We start from the raw sequence: 27,823 nt of genomic DNA on the forward strand, positions 1-27,823 counted from the left end.
AAAATCACACCGTCAAATTAACAGAATAGACATGCGATCAATGGTAAAAATCGAGCTAGGGAGCAAAATTTGGCTATGTTTAGCTTTAGTTTCTCTAGTGCAATATAACAGTGCCGATGAAACCACGGCTGAGGGAGACCCGCTATTAGTGCAGACAGAATATGGTTTACTCCGAGGTGTGCATATAGACGAAGGAAAGGAAGTTAGGGCATTTTTAGGCATACCATATGCCGCTCCACCCATCGGTAAATTTCGATGGCAGTCGCCGCAAAAACAGAAATCTTGGGATGGGGTGTACATGGCCAATGAGCAGCCAGTAGGATGCCCACAGAAGTGTGGGCATATCGAACCCGAATATGCTTGTCCTTCAAGGGTAAGTTATTTTAATTCTTTCTATTCAGGCAGTATCAAAATGATTGTTATCCACACAGGACATTTGAAATACAAAATCTTAATTTCATTTGAAATACAAATTATACCGATTGATATCAGTACTAGTTGATCTGTTGATTTTGCTGGAATTGTCACCATTTTTAATTATACAAATGTTGAAAATAATTTTTTTTTTAAGTTTGAAACTTATATCAATATAATAAATATATCAAAATAAAAATAAAAAATGCTAACATTATATTGGACATCCTTGGATTGTCTGCTTTTATAAAAAAAACAGTTAACACGTAACCATGGTAACATTGTTTTTCACTTCAGCTTTTAATCTTCCAAGGCAGTCGTTACACTATTCTAAGGCTATTTTTGTTGAATAATTTAGTAATTTGCTCATCCGGACTTCCTCGAGAAGTCTAGCCAAGAATTTGCTCACCGATAGCTTCACATTCTAGGCTAGAGACCGTAGCATTCAAAATGTAGTCGGATTCGCTGAAGCATGACACCGTGTAAAACGATGGAAGGTCAGAAGTAAACGCAGCCGATCACGACAGGCGATTGCATCAAAAATGTTGCTAAAATTACACTTCAGCTAAAGTTTAGACTGCCCAAAATAGACACATCTTGCTCAAAAGATGCAGTTGACTCATCGAAATAACTTTCATCCAAATTTCAACATTACCAGAATAAATAAATGTCCGACCGAAAAACCATAGCAAAGCACTCTAGCTTTGAGCGTAACTATCGTGTGCAAATTCGAAGCTAGAGTTCTCGAGTAAATCCGGACGATCGTAAAAATCATCAAAATTCAGATTTTGGTATCTTTGTCATTGTCTTAGATGTGCTATTGTCTGTTCAATTAGCTTAGATTCGTGTATTTTTAAGATATTTGAAAAAATAAAACATTGTGCTCAAAGTCATCAAAGAAAAGTGTTAGCACAGCCTCAGACCCAACGTGATTTATAATTTTCAAATTCCGAAGTTCAATTTGAAACCCCATTTCTTTTCAATTTTGGTCTTTTCCCGCGATATTTTTATAAAAAGCCGTAGAACGTCGGGTACCATAAACTTTTTTGAATCAATCCATTTAGGGCAATGGGGACGAATGTCATAATAATTAGATGCGCTGAGATAGTATTCGACCATCCGCATCAGTAAGTATTGTCCAGCTAAATAGCTATATTTGCAGTAGGCCTAATTTGTGTTGAAACCCCACTGTTGAAACATTACGATATAAATTTGTGAATATGAACTAAGGTTTTCCAGAAATGGCCAGCTTATACAGGGTTCAAAAGAAATAACTCCCCCTAAAATTACAAAACATTTCTTTGCATAACTTGACATTTATTTTGTTGATTTGAAAAATTTAAAAAGGTGTAAATAGATGAATCGTATTTCAACCCTCACAAAGTTGTTTCATTTGCAAAAACAATATTTTTGGTCAAAAATAATCACATTTCCCAAAAATGATGCTTTCAGAAAAAGTTGCACTTTACCACATTTTGTACAAATCGTTCTCGATATTAATGTTAAGGTTGATTTAATTCTTGTTTTTTTCCTTCACTTTTCTGTCTCTGATCCTTCAGGCACCCATGCAACCACCATTCAGTGCAAAACAAAGATTTGTTGAACTTAATTTTGGCGTAAAATGAGATTTTCTTTGATGTTTTTAATCAGCAGTTGTTTCAAAATGATAAAATCACTAGGAAGGAGAAATTAGCTCTCCACGCATAAATTTGACCAAAAGGGTGAACATTTACCTGTATTGGGTCAGTTGAAGCATCTTGCATTTTGATTTAAAATTATGGCTTTCTTGGATAAGGTGTATCACTCATGATGTGGCCACAAGCGATTGGCTGCATGCAGTTAATTGGCTGGATGCTGACTTCTAACCTCCAATCTTTGTTGGCCATTTCTTCATTGTCATGTACGCCTTTATTCAAAAGAGCCGTTGCTATAGGTCTTTACAACCGTTTCAGTCTACCATTTGCAAGTAAATTTTTCATCTCTTCTAGCCATCGAAAGAAATAAACATCACACTACAAACCTTATTAAATACTCCTATAGTGATTTTACCATTTTTGAAGCACCGACTGAAAACCCCATTCATGTCAAAATCCATGTCAATGAATCATTGTTTTATACTGAAAAATGATTGCATGGGTGACTGGGTAATCGGATACACAAAATTTAAGAAAATTAACTAACAATTAAATCAATCAAAACATTGATCATGTTGATATCGAGAACATTTTTGTACATTACATGTATAGGATGTTGAAAAGTGCAACTTTTTCTAAAAGCATCATTTTTGGAAAATGTGATAATTTTTAACCAACAAAAAATGATTTTCCCAAAAAAGTAAATTGGGAGGGTAGCAAAAAGATTCCTCTATTTACAGGTTTTTAAATTTTTCAAATCAACTAAATGTATGTCAAGTTATGCAAAGAAATGTTTTGTAATTTTAGGGGGGGAGTTATTTCTTTTGAACCCTTTATAAATACATTCCTTGCGTATTTATATATATTCTTGGAAAGAAATGATGGTATTAAACAAAACTCAATTTACATTGTAAACCAGTTGAAATAAGAACGAAATCCATAATTTTAATGTCATTGTTTAGGAAAAGATAATGCTCAGCATAATGTTATGCATTTACGTAATCGCGCATATAATTTCAACAAAAACAGGTGGACCATCATCACCTATAGACCCTGTCCAATAACCGGAACGGTATAACAATTGAAATGGCAGGACAGATTTATGGACAGATTGTTTTGCTGAATTGGATAGGGTCTATGCCCTAAGTTGAGATTGGGCCGTCCCACTCGATTTTTGAAAAGGTCGCGAACCCGTTTGGTGGACCCAAGAAACTGCCTAAAATGAGGCAAAATTGAAAAGAAATGGGGTTTTAAAATGAACTTTGGAATTTGAAAAGTTAAAATCACATTGGGTCTAAGGCTGTGCTAACACTTTTCTTTGATGACTTTGACCAATTTTTTTCATTTTTTCAAATATCTTAAACATACAAGAATCTAAGCTAATTGAACAGACAGATAGCCTGCAAGTGGTTCAGCCGAAAGCCGTGTATTTAAGACAAAATAAGATATTTGACAAGAATCTGTAATTTAGATACTGACAGTATCTAAATTAGCTACATGTATTTGAATGGGCCTTCAACTTCGTCAGTACTTTTTTTACACTTGCGCTGGGATCACTGAATGGGTCTTTAATCTTTCAGCCTTTCTAGCAAAAGAACCTTGACAACCTTGAAAAAATTGAACATGTTCAAACATCTTTTCTGATTATGCTTAGTAGGGTGAATCTGAAAAAAAAAAATCAAAGAATCAAATCTCAAAATTGCAAAGTCTCAATGACATACTATCAAAATGGCTTTACTGAGACAAATGTGCACGAAAAGCAAGAAAAAATTACATTTTAATGCTAAAATGGACAAAAATGGGGTTAATTCAGGTCAAAATAGACCAACAATAAAATATTGCAAATGTTTGTAAATTTTGTCTTGGTATTTCGAGCCGGGACGTTGCGTGTTGTGGTGTTGACAAATTTGCATATTAAGCATTTAGCTCTTTGTTGATTTCATACAACCATGATTGCCATCCATAACATCCTTTGTAGAATAGATAATAACATCACTATTCTTCATTAACTCAGTTGATAGAGCATCGGTCCGGTAATCCGAAGGTCCTAGGTTCAAATCCTGGATGGTCAGTGAAATTTTCTCACCGGCTGTCATAATGTAAGTGGAGATTTGTGTCAAAAAACTTTTCTCAAAATTAAATTATATAATTTGTTGTGTAATCAGCAGAATTGCAAATTGCAATTTCAATGCTAAAATGAACAAAATCGAGGACTATGTGCCCTAAAATCGTGCCAAAGGATGATGCATAAGCCTTTTTACAACTTAATTTCGTCCCGATATTTTGATCCAGTACACAAGTTGTATGCTTTTTCCAGGCATCAGAGGAGCTGCCCTAGCACTCATATTCATGAGACGGTGTTCAAGTTTGAGATGAAAAAAAAAGGAATTTCCAACAAGGGGACATCTCGCAGATCTACTCACAGAATGGCTTCAGTTCCCGAGATTAACTCGCGCGAAACGCGCATCAATTTGGCATTTTAATACTAAATAGGCCAAAAATAGGGTTAATTTTGGGTCTAAAAAAGACCAAAAGGAAGACGCAAATCGGAAATTTTGTCACCATATATCTGTCGACTGAGCAGGGGAGGGGACTAACTTGCCATCCTGCTCTATGGCTAATCTCAATTGGTACTGGTGAACACAGTGGCGTATAGTTCTGTTTGACATTGAATGGGCTTGGAAAAAATTGCTGAGGTATAGTGAATTCAGCACCTTTTTGGAGACAGAATTAGTTTATGGTACAAATGCGCGTGAAGTGCGCGAAAAATTTTGCCATGTGAAAGCTAAACTGGTGAAATATGGTACAAAAGTGGAGTAAATTCGCGCGAAGCTCGCAAAAAATTGGCACTTTTGTATTTAAAATGGCTGTATTACGAACTTGTAGTTTTTATCCTCTCTCTCTCTCTCTCCCTCTCTACCTCTCTCTCTCTCTTCTCTCTCTCTCTCCTCTCTCTCTCTGTTTCTCCCCCTCTCTCCCTCTCTAGCTCTTTCTCTTTATTTTTTTTTCAGTAAAAGCTTTTAAACCATAAAAGTATCGTTTTACTGTAATAGTGGTAGCCATTTTGAATTTTGCGGCCATATTGGATTTTGGGACAAAAATTGAGATGGCCCCTGATCAAAATTTGATTAGCATGCAAAAAGCTACCTTTGTACCCATTTTCATGCTTTTCACCCAAAATTAACAATTTTCTTGTATTGGAGCACCATTCTGCAGCACTAGTGGGAGCTGGTAGCCCAATGGATAAGGCGTCCGTCAAGAGATCGGAAGGTCGTGGGTTCGATTCCCATGCCGGCACATTCCCTTGCTTTTTTTTTCAAGTTGGGTAGCGTGCCGGTCGGGATTCGTGTTTATTTGTTGTCGTTACACTTTGGGTTGGTAAGCTTTCATTCTTTCCAATCACAGATGCCTATTTTTTTACTAGTCACTAGAAGCTCACACAGCTCTTATGATGATATGCACTCAACCGTGTAGTGTAAACAAAGACTGTGAGGTAGACACAATTCACTGCTTGCTTGAAAGCTCTTAGACGAAATTGTGTGCTCAGGTGTATTGAGGTGGAAACTGCATAGATGCGTTTAAGGATACAATACATGATTTACCGACAAGTGACTCATTTCGGAATGCGATCATGAATTTTGAAGAAAAAAAAGTTTCCACAGGCTTCGTTGGGATTCGAACCAGCGATTCGAAACTTCCTTCGATTACGCGTCTAGCGCTTTACCGTTCCGCCACGGTGGCAGTTGAGTGGAGGAGTGTAATGATAAATGATAAATCTCATAATGCCATCTTTAGCCTTTTGGTTACTAAAAAAAGACGCGTTTTGTAAAGAAAGATTAGCCGTTTTATGCATAAAGAGCACGAACGTTTGGTAAAGGTTTCAAACAAAGAATAAAGACACTGATGTGATGATGACATTGCGTAAGTCGGGAAATATCTGCGTCGCAATGTTTTGTTTTGGTTTTAGGAATTTGACCTTAAAATTTACGACTTCATGACATTATCATTCGAAATCAACAAAAGATATTTCAACAGTATATGGCATCATTCTTTCTCTAGAATGTTTTATACATGTATGTGAAATAGCTTCAACAATGGTTCGCTGCATAATGGTAAAAACAGCCTTGACCTAAAAAAGGGCGAGAGGTACCATATTTACGGATTCAGGCTAAATTTAAAATTGATATAAAACGTTTGTTTTTTGATCGATTACAAAAATTAATTTTTGTCATATAAAGAAATTGTGTCTGGCGTGAATTACACTACAGTTTTTTTTATTCTTAGGGCTCTTTGACTTCTTCAAATGATTTTTTTAATGATAGAGTGAATCCCCTGGCCCTCTATAATTACGCACAAAAGATTGAGCCCCCTTAAAAGAGAATCACTTTGTAGCCAAATATTTCCATATGTTTTAAAACCGAAAATTTTGATTACATAATTCATTCAAAATTTTTCCAAATGTTGACGTACTATCATCATAAGGACAACTTATTACACATACACGATATTGCAAGAACTTGACCAGGTACATTGTACAAGATTGCAATGACGCAGCAACTCATAAGTGTGAAACCAAGCAGGGAAAAGAAACAAATGGATTCCTATGCAAGTCCAATCAAGTAAAAATGATAATGGCAAAAATGACAATGCATTAAACAAGTTAAAAGAAAAATCAAATCAAAATCGAAATGATCCAAAAGTCAGATCATGCAGTGCTCCACAGCCGAAAATTGATTGAGTTATTTAGAAGGGTAAATATATATTCATCTAATTGACTTGTCATTATTTTAATTACCTACCGCTCCATGAAAGTACACACTAGGATCACTAATGTCATTAAGTTTATGGTATTATGTTCTAACATTGCTAATCAGAATGCAAAATGAATATAAACTCTGCAAAAATGCATAACATGCAACAGGTGCCTACAATTGCACGACATTTCGTCGGCTTGCGCAGATCGGCAAATTAAGTTAAACGGTATAATGTTTAAAAAATGTTAATCATGAAAACGAAACACGTATACCAAAGTCTGTATTAAATTTTGCATGATATGCACACGTGTCTCTACCATTTCTACTTCTATACAAATTTAAGTTCAACAGATTTAACACACTGTTTATGAACTAAAAGTCTATAATAATAGTACTTAAAGTTAAAACTTTAAACACTAAGATGTTTAGTCCATAATTGTAGAAAATAAACACCATGTTTTTGGACTAAACATATCATTGTTTAAAGTTAAGCACTATAGACGTTTAGTTCATAAACAGTGTGTTTAATTTTATACATATACACGTTTAATACCCAAATGATTTGATGTGTTTTTGCATTCTGAATACGTCCTGAATAATGTCCTTCTGATATTAAATAATTTTGATTTTGAAATTCGCAATGTAATACACATTTTATGGCAAATGATTAAAAATTGATATTTTTGATTTTAACAGTAAACTTTATAAATCTGATGATTTATACTTAAAGTGTATGTAGGTGGGATGAAAAGCCGACGATCAATTGAAAATTTTGACCTTTCGTATTGAAAATTAGGTCTTTTGGGAAAAAATCCAATATGAAATGTCAAAATTTCCAATTGATCGTCGGCTTTTCTTCCCTGCCACATACACTTTAAGAATATATCATTAGATTTATAAAATTTACTTCGAGGACTGTTATATATCAAAAATGTGAAAAATATCAAATTTTAATAATTTGTCATAAAATTTGTCGTGAATTTAAAAAATGAAAATTATTTGATATCAGAAAGACATTCTTCGTATTCAGAATGCAATTCGATATGTCTGATGTGCTCTCATGTCCCACAAAAAATACTGTCGAAACGCTCAAAACGCTCCTTCCAGATCCCTTAAATGATTACCACAAACTATAGCTTTAATTTGCATATAGGGTTTTCCGACTCGTTCATTTTTATCTGATTCCCTTCAAGGTCATGTCGAGGTCATCTGATGATAATATATTGTTATATTGTCATAAAACATGGTCGATGTGACATGACGGTAAACGTTTGGTGGTCATTGATGATTACAAGTTTGATAACTACTCTTCAGATGGTTTTGACATGGAATGAGATGACCTTGACATTATCACCATTGTTGGCAAACAATGGTGCTCATGTTAACCAATTTTCTGCACTTCTTTCACATTTTTTCCTCGGTCAATCGTCCAGGAAGTTGCTTGATAACCCGATCACAACCATATGACAGACTAACTATAACGTTATAGTCTGTCATAAGCATGCAAAGAAAATTATCGTCAGACAAACATAAATAGATCGTAGAATTCAATAAATGTATTTTTAAAACCGTATGACGTCATCAAATAGCTAAATTTTGATTGAGTGGTTGAATTTCCAATGCAAATATATTTTCTTTTATCTGCACCGAAAGGCGAACTTTTAATTTTGACGGTATATGAGCCCATATAAATTGATGTAATTAGTAAAAAAGTTTGAATGGTCAGGTTATTAGTAATGGAAACGTATATATTATATATTCTGTCGAAATTGACACGGGGGAGTTCTAAACCCAAAGAGCTCTATGAAAGTACTTTTAAAAATGTATGGAGTCATCAAAATGATGGGTTTTGAATGGTTAATTAAATCTAAATTGACATCCCTATCTAACTTGAAAGACAAATTGACATTTTGGGAAGCAGATGAAAGTACTTTAAATAACCACAAACGTCCAAGTTCACTTTTTAAAACGGCGAACTGTTGTTAGGATAACAAAAAGGACTGGTAAAACGTCTACTAGATGACCTTAAAAGGTCAGATCGTCTGTGAAAAAATGATCTTTTCAAGTGAAAGTAAAGTTTATTTATTCAATGTCAACCTCAAGTTATCAGCATATTGGACTAGCTATAGATTTTTTTCAGCACGTCTCTCTACTAAAGTGCTCAAATTAACCACTGTACAAAAATCTCAAAGTCCTAATATTGAGTATATTATATGTTATTGCAGCGCAGAAATAGCGCCCTTTGTTATTAACTAAAATTCCTCAACGAGGTACAGTGAGGGTTGGTCACGGTAAAAACAATAGCGTTCAAAACCAACATTGTTCAAAGTTGCCACGCAGGGTTATAAAGAAACAATGTTTTTTTGAACAACAATAGCGATGAAGAATGAGGGAAATGAAAGGGCTGTCGATACTTACGTTTACGCATTTACCTTGCTTTCTTACCCTGCCGGGCTATTATAATTGGAAATCCATTAGTCCTCACTGTGGAAGTTTCAGGCCTCAGACCTGCCCGACCTGCGGTCTTGATGTTTGTTGTTGATAATGGACTTAAATTATCAAGCCCAGACTGGGCTAAGGCCGGAAATTCTCACAGTGAAGACTTGCAACTAATGCAGTTCCAATATACAATGGCCCCGCAGGTCAAGACATCAAGGTGACACTGCACTACTATGCTGAACTGTATGACTTTAATAGAGAGATTAGGTTGATAGTTTACAATAATAACTGTAATGGTAAGAAAAATGCAAATGTTCGTTATTTTTTCGGCACAGACATGTTTGACAAAAAATCTCCTAATTTGCATATAGCTCCATGCCTCCAATTATCTCGTACAACTCCAACGGGTGTCCGTCGTCTAGTTATGTATAACATACATTTTTTTATATATAATGCCTATATGAGGCAGTTACTAAAAAGGGCTGCGCGTATGAGAATATTTAGTCAACAATACCGTGATTCTTTTTCTGTACTTAAGGGATCTGGAATGAGCGTTTTGAGCGTGTCGACAGTATTTTTTGTGGGACATGAGAGCACATCAGACATATCGAATTGCATTCTGAATACGAAGAATGTCTTTCTGATACCAAATAATTTTCATTTATGAAATTCACTATATAATACAAATTTTATGACAAATTATTAAAATTTGATAATTTTCACATTTTTGGTATATAACAGTCCTCGAAGTAAATTTTATAAATCTAATGATATATTCTTAAAGTGTATGTAGCTGGGAGGAAAAGCCGACGATCAATTGAAAATTTTGACCTTTCATTTTGAAGATATGGATTTTTGTCCTAAAAAGACCTAATTTTTGTTTGGTGTTTTGGGAAAAAATCCATATCTGCAATACGAAAGGTCAAAATTTCAATTGATCGTCGGCTTTTCATCCCACCTACATACACTTTAAGTACATATTATCAGATTTATAAAGTTTACTTCGAGTACTGTTAAATATCAAAAATATCAATTTTTAATCATTTGCCATAAAATGTGTATTACATTGCGAATTTCAAAAAAACAAAAATTATTTGAAATCAGAAGGACATTCTTCGTATTCAGAATGCAATTCGATATGTCTGATGTGCTCTAATGTCCCAAAACAAATACTGTCCAAAGGTTCCTACCCCACCCCTTAATGATATCGATTTTTATAATATGGCTGTTTGTAGCGCCCTAGACTAATCGAATAAGTAATGAAACAGGTTTTAATTACATAATATTAAATTGAATTGTATTATTATTTTACAGAATAGTGAGAGTTGTTTATATTTAGATGTGTACACGCCACGCTATGCAAACAGCAAGTCAAATTTACCGGTTATGGTTTGGCTTCACGGAGGAAATTTTCAAAGTGGTGGGGCTGGTGTAATACTCTATGATGCACGCTACATTGCAAATATTAGCCAAGTGGTCGTTGTTAGTATCAACTACAGACTAGGTGAGTAGTATTATAGAACATTTTAAGTGTTATCCAGATGGTGAGATAATAATATTATGTCGTCATGGTGAGATAATTATGTCGTCATAGTGAGATAAATATGTCGTCATAGTGAGATCATTATGTCGTCATAGTGAGATAATTATTTCGACATAGTGAGATAATTAATTCGACATAGTGAGATATATTATCTTGTGACGTCTAAAAGATATCTCACCAAGTTGACTTAAATAATGGATGTTGACACTTTGAAATAATTTATTCACCATGACGACATCTTCTGTTTTGGAGTGACCATGGCTAAATAACCATGTAAAATAGCCTACCATGTCGACATGACAAAGATTTGGCTCACCGTGATCTGCATGTCGACTTAACATTGACAAGATTTCGACCCGCACTTAACATGTTTCGAAAGATTAAAGATCTTGCGATTTCCAAACATAGGTATAAAACGCCCGTGCATCTGGTCAAAAACACTGTCTTGTGATGGGATTTTGAATAGATGCACGGGTGTACGATACCTGCGTTTGGAAATCGAAAGCTCTCTATACATGTAGTTATCGAAACGTGCAGTGGTAGATTTATTTTCATGACTCTTTTGTTGACGACTAGAGGAGGATAAGGTGATAAAACGATGATCATGATGGAAATAATCACGATTTGGTGATCAGAGCGATAACACTAATGTTAACTTTAATACGACAGCGATGCCTATGTCGATGATGGCAAATACCGATAATGATGATGATGATGATGATGATGATAATGATGATGATGATGTTGATGATTATGATGATGATGATGATGATGATGATGATGATGATGATGATGATGATGATGATGATGATGATGATGATGATGATGATGATGATGATGATGATGATGATGATGATGATGATGATGATGATGATGATGGTAATGCTGATGTCGATGTATCAATAAGCATTAATATATTGATGTTGATGATGACGATGCCAACGATGACGATGTTTCACAAGCTATCTCCGCCTTGTCACATGCAGGGGCCCTTGGATTCATGGTAACAAGTGATGGAGATGATCGTTTGACTGGAAACTATGGGTTTTTAGACCAACAAGCAGCTCTACGGTTTGTGAGAGACAATATTGCGAATTTCGGTGGGAATCCCAACTCAGTAAGATATACACATATTTTCATAACTATACTAAATCGTAGTGTAAGTTACCGTTGATCAAATCGAAAATCTTTCAAAAAAATAGTTTCAGGTCATTTACTTATCTTAATATTAATTCAAAACACTATCAAGGCGAAGTATCTTCACCCATGTTTTCCCAGTTAGAGCTCGACCGTCGTATCTTCCACATACGACGTGCTTGCTATGAGCTCAAAGCAAAAGTTGTATCTACAACTTTTATTAGCAGATTAAATGATAGGTAAAGATCTGTGAACATAATAAAAAGCACTAATATCCTAATTACATGAACCGACAATTCAATTCAGGTAATCATCATTACAATCCAAGAGACAAGATAGAGCAGTTGGTCATAGTAATTAAAATATAATTAATTATTTTGAGACTTAAAAAGTAAATATTTTAAAATATGACAATGTGTGCTCCTTTATGCATAACTCAATTGCATTTATTAAAATGATGCTTTCCTTACCAGTGGGTGTTCAGATTTGTGCCATTGTGCTTTCTATCTTACATCGAGGTTAACCATTAAGGGGTGGGGTATGAACGTTTGGACCGTATTTATTGTGGGACATTAGAGCACATCAGACATATCGAATTTCATTCTGAATACGAAGAATGTCCTTCTGATATCAAATAATTTTGATTTTTTGAAATTCGCAATTTAATACGCATTTTATGGCAAATGATTAAAAATTGATATTTTTGATATTTAACAGTACTCGAAGTAAACTTTATAAATCTGATGATGTATACTTAAAGTGTATGTAGGTGGGATGAAAAGCCGACGATCAATTGGAAATGTTGACCTTTCGGATTGAAGATATGGATTTTTTCCAAAAACACAAACAAAAATAGGTCTTTGGGGAAAAATATCCATATCTTCATTATGAAAGGTCAACATTTTCAATTGATCTTCGAAGACTGTTATATATCAAAATGTGAAAAAGATAAAATTTTAATAATTTGTCATAAAATTTGTATTATATCGTGAATTTCAAAAATGAAAATTATTTGATATCAGAAAGACATTCTTCGTATTCAGAATACTGTCCAAACGCTCAAAACTCTCAAAACGCTCATTCCAGATCCCTTAAAACAATCTTTTTCCAATTATTATTGTGAGTTGTATTGCTCAGCGGTTTAGTAAAAGCATAAACGTGTATAACATTGCCCCATTGAATAGTGCCTACTTTCCGTGGTGGTTATCATTTTGTACCACGTTTTTGTCCACGCCTTCTAAACGAAACATATCTCGGGCGTGAAGTTTTTACTGCAAAAATATGGTCTTTATAAGTACGGGGATCACTTGTCTAATGATCAACAATATTAACATTGCCTTTTCCTTTATCGTTTTCATTTTAGGTTACACTATTTGGTCAAAGCGCCGGAGCCCAATCTATCGCAGTGCATCTAATTTCAGAAGAGAGTAAATCTCTTTTCAACCAAGCTATCCTCATGAGCGATCCTTTCACAATTCCTTATCAGTCTCCATCAAGAGCAGCCAAACTTGGAGATCGTGTCGCAGAATTACTCGGTTGCCTGCCTGCTGATGTCAAATGCTTACGAGCTAAACCAGCGGACGAAGTCCTTAAGCAAAGCAAAGAAGCGGCCGCAGATATGATATATCCCGAAGTCCCTCTGCAGAAATTCGAGCTATGGAACCCTAATATTGACAGCACAATCGTTCCAGGAGATCCTTTGACAGCATTTCAAACTGGAAATTTCTGGCGCAAACCTATGATAGTTGGTACCATAAGTGAAGAGTGTGTTATTTATATCTATAAACTTTGGGATACGTCCCCCACATTGACCGAAGTGTCTACGTTTCTCTTTGTAGTCTTTCAAGACTGGGAGGTAGTACATAGGGTCTTAGAGACCTACGTTATCGACTCTAAGGTAGATTTACGAGATCCCATATCCGTAGGTTGCACTGATTACATATTCGGTTGTTCGTCACGTAATGTCAGTCGTGCAGCTCACTACGCTGGCGCTCTTGTATACCACTACATATTTGACCATGCCTTTTCTTTCCATGAAGGGTGGGGTCCTCATCTTACAACATGCTATGGCCGAGTCTGCCACGGTGGTGATCTCCCTTTTACATTCCACAGCGCTCCTCTGGGTGGATTCGATTACACGTCGTCTGAATTAAGGCTCACTAACAGCATACTTTCTTACTTTGGTAACTTTGCCTATACGGGGAACCCAAATAACAATATGTGGAGTAACAACACCATCGACACATACGGGCATTGGCCGGAGTACTTGCAGGCAAACGATTGGCCAAGTATGGTGCTACGAACTCCGGAAAACCAAGTCCAGCACAGATATCGAGAAGATATGTGTAATATGTGGGATGAGATTGGGTATAATAAAGAGCATAACAGTCTAGAAGCGATTTTCAAAATATTTAAACAACTCTTTAAATTGTGAAAAGAAAAACTGTTATTAAATCCTTTGAAATAATTATTTATGAATGGAAGATAGACCCAAAAACCTGAACCAGAATAGAACAGGATTTTCATTTTTCGTTGTCTTAGCCAGATTCTCTCCTGAAATGAATAATGTTTTCAGCTCCAAATCCTCCAAAATAGAACCGACACCAAATGTTCCTTTATCTTCCTTGACTAAACAGTAGTACCCAGAATGACCGAGTGCATGACATCAGGAAGAGAACGGACCAGGATGATCGGTATTCCATGAAAAACAATACCAAGTTTGGAATATCTGCGCTTTATTTTTAAAATATAATTTGAGATTTAATCGATCGGCAAATGACTTTCATGATAAGTAAATATTGTTCCATTGTTCAGAACAAGATGTTATGACCACGCTTAGTAATGGCGTTGTTTAGCAGTGCAGTTGTCAGTGTGTTCAACTTCCATAGTATTGTTAGCCATCAGAACCTGACCATCAGCATTGCATTTCAATTGAAACTTATGGGATGTAAGATGTAAGGAAATAAACACAAATGCATAATGCACATATCAAATGCATCCCCGGCCCCTGGGGACCCGGGGATGGCCGGGTCGTGGGCCGTGGATTTCGGGTTTAAAAGTTCAAGTCCCGGGTAAACACATGGCCAGTCCCGGACCCACACGGGCAAAACTCTCAGCCACTCCCCGGCCCCCCGGGGCGAATATCCGATGCAAATCGATGCAAACCCCGGGTATTCCTCCGCCCAAGTTCCCGGCCCTGAGCATCGGATATAGGCCTGGATCTACATATGGTTTTAATATCGCGGGCTCAAAATTCGGTATTCAGGTATGTTTTCACTAAATGGACAGCCGAGCTCTGGACATGCTGGGAGGATTCAAACGCTTCAAATATAGGCCAACATGTGTGTTCCATTGCAAATATGTACTCACCTTGTTGCGGAACAGTCTAAAAACGATAACGAAATTAGGCTACCTAGATTATCGTCGCTAGTGCAGAGCAATGTAATTCTCAGATATTGGCCTACTGTTTCCACTTTCGGACTAACGTCTATTATGTCTAATGACTCTTTTAAAGACGAGCACACCGTCGAAGGAATTTTACTTTACATCAATGTCGGACCCCAGTCACCGACTTTCCCACTTAGTCATTTCGTGTATTTTTCATGCTTTACAGTGGCAGGGGAACGGGACAAAAGGGGGATCCCTGTGTGCCATCAACTGCTATATTTAATATGCATGCTTGTTTTAAATATATTTACACGAGGCATGAATGGCGGGTCGGAAAATGCCGGGAATAAACCGGGGGCATAAATCAGGAATATCGTATTGATATAGGGCCTACATGTAGGTCTATATATATGATTAAAACATCAAAGATATGAAAGAAAAATATCACTGCATTTACATCTGTCCACGATTATATGGGAGTGGCGAATGTTCGATCTTTGCATGAACATTTCAAGCACATAATATTATAGGCCTATATATGATTTTTTTTATGTCAATCCAAAATGCAACTTCAATAATTATAATGAGGCTATTCTGTAAAGGCCCATACCCCATCCAAATAGGCCTACCTTGTATCTTGTTTAAAATCAAATGACCATCTATCAAATTTTTGGCGTACTAGTTATTAATATTTTGTTTCACAAGGTTGTCATTTTGGGTACGGTAATATTGAAAACATCCATTCAACGATTTGTGATTAATGATATTGTTAAATGCTCCAACATGAAAATATAATATAGTTTTGATATCTGTATATTAACACAAGACATTGAATTCAATTTTTATATCATTCACCTATAATTATTTTTTTAAAGAAGAAAAACACAGCTTGAGAGTTTATAAGAACATGTACACTACATATAGTATCCAGTCTTCTGTTAAGTATTATGGCCATGAAGCAGTCGATCGCAGATGTCACAAAAGTATCATGGATTCTTTTATTATCACGGTCAGTTTTGTTTTTGAGCGTAGGCCTAATAATTTAAAACTTTACTCTCGGCGGGTGGTTAAAACGTTTAAAAAATAGAAACCAATAGGCCTACATTTGGCATAAATAAGCGTATAGCAGGCTCTCGTTTGCACGTGCACGTCAAGAAGCCAGTGTGGTCTGGTTAAACATGTTAAGTTTAGAGCCCTGCTAAATAGCAGATACATGAACTACTATGGCAAAATTTGGAAACAACAGCCAAGATTTTGTTTTTGGAATGGATTTATATGAACAGTAACATTAATGTGGCGACTCAGTGGATTATTAATATACATCCACGGCTCAAGTACGGCCAAGTGATAGGATTCCCTGACACATAAATGTGGACATCCTTACTAGCAAATCACGGCCCATTTTACTGGTTGGAAAACCCCGGGTAAGTTACGACATAATCCCGGCCCGGCTCGGGTAAAGTCCCGGCCCACTTTCCCGGGGTTTTGGCCGACGTCAAGTCTTATACCAGTCCCGGCCAACACCCGGCTCCCCCCGGGATACACTTTGAGTCAAATCCCGGGTCACATGATGTCAAGTCCCTGACCATCCCCGGGTCCCCAGGGGCCGGGGTTGCATTTGATATGTGCATAAGTATAAGGATACTTTAGAATTATTCTAGTATGTACCTTTAAAAAATAAAAAATATAAAAAATCATAACTTGAAATTCTGATTTGTCGGCGGTGGAAAATAATACAGTGGTACACCACCATCGGCAATAGTCAATCACTATTCAAAATGATTTGCAAGTATAAATCGGCGGCAAATATCAACAATGAGGGCGCAAAGCAACTATTTGGGTTGAGCATTACCAGCGATAAAGCACAAAGTGGCAGTAGACTTATAAATTGTGTCCAGTAATGCCAGATCAGAATTCCAATATTTTCACATGATTATTAGTTGCTATAATTTAAATACATGGACTGATTTTAGGTGCAACATGGTGCGGCAGATGCAACAGATAAAACTATAATTCTTGGGGAACAAACCAAAAGATCGATGACGTCCTATAAACGAAACTAGTTTCGTTTAGGGGGGAGGGGGTAAAATACACGATTACATTTGTAAAAAAGACATCGGTCTGAAGAATGTGTCATTATATATTTTGTAAGCTTTTCTTCATCGAAATGGTTTTCGTATCAAATAAATAAATACACACAAAATCGTATCTTGCATCATATTTCAGATACAACTGTCTTGCGGAAGAAAAATATCATCTCAGTTAGTATTGTTTGATAGCGGGTTCGCCGTCGGACAAGTTTGGAACTGTCAAACTTTCGTCATGAGTGACCTTGTCAGGACAAAGTACCTAAAAATCAGATAAAATCATGCGCCCCTCGCCAACAGATTGATGGGTCTGAAAAGAACCGTTCACCAGAAGACTGTCCCTTGTCCACAGAGAACAATCAGACCTCGCCGCCTATCTGCTAAAGTATAACGTTTGGTGGATCTTAAAATATAAAAGAGCTGTACACTGAAAACTGTCCCTTATCTTACAGAGAATAAGCAGACCCCGCTTATAAATAAAATAAATAAATAAATAAATAAAGTAATTTATAAAGCGCATTATGCCAGGCCTCAATGCGCTGAACAGAGAACTAAACTTACTAATACATTATGCAAAAACTACAAAAGACCATATTCTATTAGGCATAATACAACCAATACAAAATAATTATAGTAAACACATTTAAAAACATTATAAAGCAATACACTTGATAAGAGAAACAGAATAGCATATCATATAATGAACAAAAGCATGATAATTATAAACAACACACTAAAATCCAAATCACTACTCGAATCCCCAGGAAATTTGAAGCCCACAGAAATCACCCCGACAGACCAAGGTAGACAACCGTCGACCAGCACATGACAAACAATCGTCCACCCGAGCCAGCCATTTTTTTTTTCCCGAGCAAAACACGCCAGTGACTCAGAATAGTGATCCAGGTCCCAATGTGAAGACATAATAATTCAAAAACAGCAATTTCACAATATACAAATTAAATATCATTAACAAATTTACATCGATACATATATATATATAATTATTGGAACATTTGATTTAAAAGCGTGGATTTGGCCCGCAGAATCAAAACGCGAAAATAACAAACCGACCGGCGGGGGCCCTGCTGGAGAGGAGAGGTTGCCAGCACTTCACTCTCAGCGGCTTCATCAGCAAGTCGCTCAATCAAATGCAGCAGGACCATAAACAAAGCAGAAGAACACGCAGAAATGATAACCCTGGAGAGGAGAGGTTACCAGCACATCACTCTCAGCGAGATGGTCAGCATCTCGCTCCTGTGAGATGGAAATACAGGCAGGGTTGAAAACAAATATAATTAAATATTAAAAAGATGTGTCTTCAGACGACTCTTGAAGGACGACACCGTAATAGAAGAGCGAACTTGAAGCGGTAGATTGTTCCAGAGTGAAGGAGCTGCATACACAAATGCACGCTCACCATAGAATTTGGTTGATGGTCGACTTGTGACAGTCAGAGATAACTTGTTTGATGAACGAAGATTGCGAACTGGTTTGTAGTAAGAGACGATATCGGAGATGTATTGAGGGGCGAGTTGATTGAGAGCCTTGTATGTCATGAGCAAGAGCTTGTAAGCTGCACGTTTCTTGATGGGAAGCCAATGAAGCGATTGTAAGACTGGGGTAATGTGCTGAGATCGAGGAATGCGAGCGACTAACCGGGCTGCTGTGTTCTGGATCAGCTGAAGTTTTGTGATGTAGGAATCAGGAAGACCATAGACTAAGGCGTTGCAGGAGTCCAGCCGAGAGGTGACAAAAGCGTGAACTAATTTGGCAGCAGTTTCGTCGTCGATGAAATGACGTATTTGCCCTATTTTCCGTATGGCCGCCATAGCAGACCTGCATATACTGTCAATATGATCCTTCATGCAGAGGTTGGAGTCGAATATGGCGCCAAGATTCCGTGCACAAGATGAAGGGAAGATGACGGAATCGCCTATGGCTAAAAACGGCGAAGGCATGTTGACGGTGGTGAACCGAGAACAGATATAAAGAAGCTCGGTTTTGGCGTCGTTTAACACCAGCCTATTCTCAACGGCCCACCGCCTCACTTCAGCGATACATTTCTCAAGAACACGGATAGCATGTTCACGATCTTCTGGTTTAAATGTAATGTAAAGTTGAGTATCATCAGCGTATGCTACTGTTGAAATGCCATAGGAAGTAATGATATCTTGGAGAGGAGCACTGTAAAGGATAAACATTAAAGGACCGGCAACTGATCCTTGGGGAACTCCACAATCTAAGGTAACTTTCTTTGAGATGCAGCCATTCACTGCAACAGATTGGGTTCTACACTCAAGATAAGACTTTATCCACGTCATACTAAAGTAAAAGGTTTGGTGGCTCTGAAAAGAGCCGTTCACTGAAGACTGCTCCTTGCCAACAGAAAACAAACATACCTCGCCTATCTGCTGAAACAATTGCAGAGAGTTTGAAACAAAGTACATTTTCACGTGCCTCTTTGTGTCATGTTAAATAAATAGGCTGCCTCTTGCCTATGAGGTCAGTTATCATACAGACTGCCGAAAGATACATTTGACAACGATTGGATGCGCGATGACCGTATATCACTTCATTGGGGATGTGGTAGAGATAAGCGGCGTTGTGATTGATTGTTAACTGAGACCCCAGAACTGGAACCCAAATTGCAAAAAAAACATACGTTTATTAGGGGTTCGATGTGCTAGTTGATAGGATCCTTTTTCCTGTGTTAGGGCTTCCGTTTTCAAGATTGTACTAGGGTAATCTTGAAAGCGGGGACCCGAAAGAACATTTTATATGCCATTTTATATGCGAATGTTTGAGGTCCCCGTTTTGAAGGTCCCCCTATAGGGCTTAAAAACGGGACTGAGATGGGAGTCCAAAATCCCCTAATAACAAACACTACAGTGCCCGTATAATATGTATTTTAGGTTCCGGTTTTCGAGACATCATCACTTGCCTAGTATCATGGCCTTTTATGTTGTAATGTTTCTGCTTATAGATTAACAAGTTTGAGACAGTGTTTAGAAATCCCCATTAGGTGTACTTTTGTCAGAAGTTTTGTGAACATGCCGGTTTTATTTATTCATCAACATTGTTGTAGGGGTAACCCTATCATATGTCCCATTTATTAAATTTTGAACATTTCATTACGTTTCTGGCAGAGAGGGAGGGGTCGAGAAACAGAATTAGTTACGTTTATAGGACGTCATCGATGTTTTGGTTTGTTCCCTTAGTTTATATCAAGTTATATCAATGTTCTTGAATGTCGCATTTCTTTATTATTATTGATCACAAAATATACGAAGAAATAACTTTAGATAAATAGAAACAATCTTTCAACCGCTCTATATATACACCACATATCGTCAATATGTCTTCCTCGATTGGTTATCGTCCATTGATGGTATAGCAGTCCATTAACACCTCATAAAGGATCGCCTTTTTCTCCCGATGATTAAAGTCACGAACGCACATCGCCACAGATATTTATCATCTAAATGATGCGGACCTAATAAAAGTAGGGCACATATGATGGGTCACACTAAATTGCTGTGAAGTTGTCCATGTGCGAGCAATAACATCTCATAATGTGGACCAAACATTTGAACTTTGGACATGTTGTTAAGTTAAAATTATGTCATAATGTGCGGACAAGTTGGACCATTGTATCATTAATTTTCATGGGTTGGAGAGGTGTATTGTGCAAAAATTGCGAGGGAATATGATTTTTATATTTCATTTTTGAGCCTTTGGATTTGAGTTTGTGTAGGGCTACTAATGTGTTTATGTCCACAATGCAGTTTTCCAATTGCATAGTGTTAATGGTTAGAGTGATAAGTAAACCTAAGCATATACCCTGTGTACATCATGTGATTTACACCATGCTCATTAATTATTTTACTAAAAGCCATGTGTAGAAAATCAAGCTAGCGGATCCAACCAAATAAATCATACACCACCATCGACAGTAGTCAATCGCTACAGCATTTGCAAGTACAAATCCGTGTGGCGGGCAAGTTTTAAAAATGAGGGCGCAGAACAACTGTTCAAGCATTAAGCATTAAGGACGAAATACACCAAATCACTACGCGAAATGTGTGGAAAGGGACCATATTCTTCTTAAGGTTGCCATGTTCTGATTTAAATAAAATATGCTAGCCTATTAATCATTAGAATAGATACGAAATTATGTTGGTTTTGGTGTTGAAATAGCGACGATTTCACAAGAAAAGTAGACACTGTCCTAACTACTGCAAACGGAACATGTATAAATGCAAGTTGTTGGTTTGTTTGTTTGTTTTTAGATAAAAAACTGAATCTATAAAGTTAACCAAAAGTGAAGCTTAAATGAAATTTGTTTCCTTAATGATATAGGGGTGGAGTAGCTTTAGTCTTTTTCCGCCTTCGCAGCACGCCAGTTGGTTTTCTTTCACTATGTGGAGTGAGTGGATGATCACACTGACGGCGGAGGAGAATACTAGCTAATCAGACGGTCAACATTTTATCATTTTGTCATTCTATCGATTTACTACAGAATATTAAGTTTCTGCTCAACTTATAAACTAATGCATTTTCAAACAAAGCTATTACGGTACCTAAATAGCATTATGTAGGATCAAAATGGACGCCAGTGAACGTAATTCGAGTTACCTTTCCCTTAATTCAAACCGCCAAGAGGTTGTGAACTTTTGCGAGCAATCAAAGCTCATATGGACCAAACATTTTAACTACAGACATGTTAAGAAAGAATGAACTGGTTACCAACCCAAAGTGTTACAATTAAACATGACAACAAATAAATACAAATCCCAACCGGCACACAACCCAACTTTAAAAAAAAGCAAGGGAATATGCCGGCATGGGAATCGAACCCACGACCTTCCGATCTATAGACGGACGCCTTATCCATTAGGTTACCAGCTCCCACTGATAAACGCTGGTTAAAACTGGTCCAATGTAAAGCAGTCGAGGTATACAATACAGGTTGTTCTTGTGCAGGATGCGTATCCCCATTACCTACTTTTTTTATATATATATATATAGACATGTTGTTAAGTTAAAATGTGAATTATACACAATGTCATAATACACCAATGTTTCAAGCACAGCGGACAGGACATTGCATCATTAATTATCATGTGTTGGAGAGGTGTACTATTCAAAAATTGCAAGGGAATACGAATTATTATTTCATTTTTGAGCCACTGGATTTGAGTTTATGTTGGGCTGTTTATGTCTACAATGCAGTTTTCCAAACTAGTGTTAAAACGGCTCATATGATAAAGATGTGCAGGTAAAGCTGTGGAGGCAGAGTGCAAAAAATGTATACTTTTGTTTCTTTACCATGCACAAGCACACAAAATTGTTAACTGAAAATGTCCTTTTTGCCAAGGCCCGTCGTATACCGACGGCATACCGATGTACCGACGCGTCGGTTCATCATTAGAAGGTCACAAGAAGTGGAAGACCAAGGGTACATCTGTTCGTAACATAGCCCAATCAGGAAATTTTAAACCCAACCTTTAATACCATTGAAATGAAACTCGCAATTGTGGGTCTTTTAGGACGTTATTGGTCAGAAAAAATTTAAATCTTCATGTTACAATTCGACGTGAATAATAATCACTGATGTGAATAATGAAAATTGTTATTATTATTGTTTAGAACCCCTTCAAAGGCATGAAACAAAAAAGCATAATCCAAAAATGAAAGTTAAACAGATTCCCTTCAACGGATACTGAGTTCAAGCCAACAGGATTTTACTGTGACTTTCAAATCTAGCGACATAAATATTGGGGCCATTGCAACAAATGAGGTGTAATAATATGAAAAAAAAAATTGCTTCAAATTCATGTCCTAAATTTGGCACACGATCAACCGTTTTTGAATAATGGTCATTCATTAAAGGGGGTAATTACTTTGTGGTAGATGTTATTTGATACCAATGTATAGCAGTGGGTTTCCTCAGTCTATTGATACCAAAATAACTAGAAGCATTTCCACATAACGCCGGTCGCTACAGCATCATTATGCAATGCCCGTTTTTCTGGCTTTGTACAAAAGTAGGCCCTATAGGCAAATAGATTCTTGGCTAAAAATTCCACAAAAATGCGAACATCGCCACATATTCTATAAAAGGAAATTACTATTTCAACAAGTAACACGTAAGCAGTCAGTAGGTCTTAGAGTATTTTGACAAAAGCGAAATGAAAATCATGGAATTTACTGTAGAAACTAATGGTGTGCCTCAACCCCCATTGGTAATTTTTGATGATCTGTCCTACCCCGGGTATGGTGCTGGGGTAAAAGGGTTATCACTAAAATGAACTCAAACGGTGGATCTACAATTAGCTTATGTCGTTTGGCGTAAACATGCTCGTTTTTTTTTATGACGGATAACAAATCTTAAGGGGGTTCGTACCCTTCGTAGTTCGAGGGTTAAAACTAAATTGTTTCGGATTTCTTGTCAATAATAAATTGGAAATGTAATCTCAGTCAATATTGTCATTGGATACATATTACAAACTTAGTACAGAGGTGTACCTGTGGAATTTGCATTATTTATCAAATAATATCGATATTGACATTCAAATCCAGAAGGAATTTAGGTGTATCCTTCATGTAATTATACACGAAATGTTACACATATATATAACAGTAATATTCATTATGGATAGGCTTATGTGTATATATATGTATATAAATATATATAGATACATAGGGTGTGTGTGTGGGGGGGTGTATTTTAATAGATATATACGAAACAACATTATATAGACCATTATTCTCAAACCTGTTTTCCAATATGTGTGTATGGGGGGGTGTATTGTAATAGATATTTATGAAACAACATATATATATAGACCATTACTCTCAAACCTGTTCCAATGTTCCACGTTCCAAAATTTCAAAATATCTTTATATACATGAAACAACATATATAGACCAATACTCTCAAACCTGTTCCAATGTTCCACGTTCCAAAATGTCAAAATATCTTTATATACATGAAACAATATATATAGACCATTATTCTCAAACCTGTTCCAATGTTCCACGTTCCAAAATTTCAATATTACTCTATATACATAAAACAACATATATAGACCACTACACTCAAACCTGTTCCAATGTTCCACGTTCCAAAATTTCAATATTACTCTACATACATAAAACAACACATATAGACCATTACTCTGAAACTACTTCCAATGTTCCACGTTCCAAAATTTCAATATTACTTTATATACATGAAACAACATATATATAGACCATTACTCTCAAATTTGTTCCAATGTTCCACGTTCCAAAATTTCAATATTACTATATATACACGAAACAACATATATAGACCATTGCTTTCAAATCTGTTCCAATGTTCCACGTTCCAAAATTTCAATATTACTCTATATACATAAAACAACATATATAGACCATTACACTCAAACCTGTTCCAATGTTCCACGTTCCAAAATTTCAATATTACTCTACATACATAAAACAACACATATAGACCATTACTCTGAAACTAGTTCCAATGTTCCACGTTCCAAAATTTCAGTATTACTATATATACATGAAACAACATATATATAGACCAATACTCTCAAATTTGTTCCAATGTTCCACGTTCCAAAATTTCAGTATTACTATATATACATGAAACAACATATATATAGACCATTACTCTCAAATTTGTTACAATATTGCACGGTACAACATTTCAGTATTACTATATATACATGAAACAACATATATATAGACCATTACTCTCAAATTTGTTCCATTGTTCCACGTTCCAAAATTTCAGTATTACTATATATACATGAAACAACATATATATAGACCATGACTCTCAAATTTGTTCCAATGTTCCACGTTCCAAAATTTCAATATTACTATATATACACGAAACAACATATATAGACCATTGCTTTCAAATCTGTTCCAATGTTCCACGTTCCAAAATTTCAATATTACTCTATATACATAAAACAACATATATAGACCATTACACTCAAACCTGTTCCAATGTTCCACGTTCCAAAATTTCAATATTACTCTACATACATAAAACAACACATATAGACCATTACTCTGAAACTAGTTCCAATGTTCCACGTTCCAAAATTTCAGTATTACTATATATACATGAAACAACATATATATATAGACCATTACTCTCAAATTTGTTCCAATGTTCCACGTTCCAAAATTTCAGTATTACTATATATACATGAAACAACATATATATAGACCATTACTCTCAAATTTGTTCCAATGTTCCACGTTCCAAAATTTCAGTATTACTATATATACATGAAACAAGATATATATAGACCATTACTCTCAAATTTGTTCCAATGTTCCACGTTCCAAAATTTCAGTATTACTATACATGAAACAACATATATATAGACCATGACTCTCAAATTTGTTCCAATGTTCCACGTTCCAAAATTTCAGTATTACTATATATACATGAAACAACATATATATAGACCATTACTCTCAAATTTGTTCCAATGTTCCACGTTCCAAAATTTCAGTATTACTATATATACATGAAACAAGATATATATAGACCATTACTCTCAAATTTGTTCCAATGTTCCACGTTCCAAAATTTCAGTATTACTATATATACATGAAACAACATATATATAGACCATGACTCTCAAATTTGTTCCAATGTTCCACGTTCCAAAATTTCAGTATTACTATATATACATGAAACAACATATATAGACCATTGCTTTCAAATCTGTTCCAATGTTCCACGTTCCAAAATTTCTATATTACTCTATATACATAAAACAACATATATAGACCATTACTCTCAAACCTGTTCCAATGTTCCACGTTCCAAAATTTCAATACTACTCTATATACATAAAACAACATATATAGACCATTACTCTGAAACTAGTTCCAATGTTCCACGTTCCAAAATTTCAATATTACTATATATACATGAAACAACATATATATAGACCATTACTCTCAAATTTGTTCCAATGTTCCACGTTCCAAAATTTCAGTATTACTTTATATATATGAAACAACATATATAGACCATTACTCTCAAACCTGTTCCAATGTTCCACGTTCCAAAATTTCAATACTACTCTATATACATAAAACAACATATATAGACCATTACTCTGAAACTAGTTCCAATGTTCCACGTTCCAAAATTTCAATATTACTTTATATACATGAAACAACATATATATAGACCATTACTCTCAAATTTGTTCCAATGTTCCACGTTCCAAAATTTCAGTATTACTCTATATACATAAAACAACATATATAGACCATTACTCTCAAACCTGTTCCAATGTTCCACGTTCCAAAATTTCAATACTACTCTATATACATAAAACAACATATATAGACCATTACTCTGAAACTAGTTCCAATGTTCCACGTTCCAAAATTTCAATATTACTTTATATACATGAAACAACATATATATAGACCATTACTCTCAAATTTGTTCCAATGTTCCACGTTCCAAAATTTCAGTATTACTATGTATACACGAAACAACATTATATAGACCATTACTTTCAAATCTGTTCCAATGTTCCACGTTCCAAAATTTCAATAGATCTTTATATACATGAAACAACATCTATAGACCATTGCTCTCAAACTTGTTCCAATGTTCCACGTTCCAAAATTTCTATATTACTTGATATACATGAAACACATATAGACCATTACTCTCAAACTTGTTCCAATGTTCCACGTTCCAAAATTTCAATATTACTTTATATACATGAAACAACATATATAGACCATTACTCTAAAACTAGTTCCAATGTTCCACGTTCCAAAATTTCAATATTACTTTATATACATGAAACAACATACATTGTATATAGACCATTACTCTCAAATTTGTTCCAATGTTCCACGTTCCAAAATTTCAGTATTACTATATATACATGAAACAACATATATATAGACCATTGCTCTCAAATCTGTTCCAATGTTCCACGTTCCAAAATTTCAGTATTACTATATATACACGAAACAACATTATATAGACCATTACTTTCAAATCTGTTCCAATGTTCCACGTTCCAAAATTTCAATAGATCTTTATATACATGAAACAACATCTATAGACCATTACTCTCAAACTTGTTCCAATGTTCCACGTTCCAAAATTTCAATATTACTTTAACTACATGAAACAACATATATAGACCATTACTCTGAAACTAGTTCCAATGTTCCACGTACCAAAATTTCAATATTACTTTATATACATGAAACAACATATATAGACCATTACTCTGAAACTAGTTCCAATGTTCCACGTTCCAAAATTTCAATATTACTTTATATACATGAAACAACATATATAGACCATTACTCTGAAACTAGTTCCAATGTTCCACGTTCCAAAATTTCAATATTACTTTA

The 27,823-nt window shown here is 35.6% G+C and overlaps 1 protein-coding gene across 1 annotated transcript; it reads left to right on the forward strand.

The window, feature by feature from the left end:
* Positions 1 to 16,566, forward strand: LOC140163002 (cAMP-regulated D2 protein-like). Its single transcript, XM_072186336.1, has 4 exons — positions 1 to 373; positions 10,556 to 10,745; positions 11,771 to 11,901; positions 13,285 to 16,566. The coding sequence occupies exons 1-4, from the start codon at positions 32 to 34 to the stop codon at positions 14,353 to 14,355; spliced, it is 1,734 nt and encodes a 577-aa protein (XP_072042437.1). The 5' UTR covers positions 1 to 31; the 3' UTR covers positions 14,356 to 16,566.
* The last annotated feature ends 11,257 nt before the right edge of the window (positions 16,567 to 27,823 follow it).

This window comes from Amphiura filiformis, chromosome 10 (assembly GCF_039555335.1).
Source record: "Amphiura filiformis chromosome 10, Afil_fr2py, whole genome shotgun sequence".
Lineage (NCBI taxonomy): Eukaryota > Metazoa > Echinodermata > Ophiuroidea > Amphilepidida > Amphiuridae > Amphiura > Amphiura filiformis.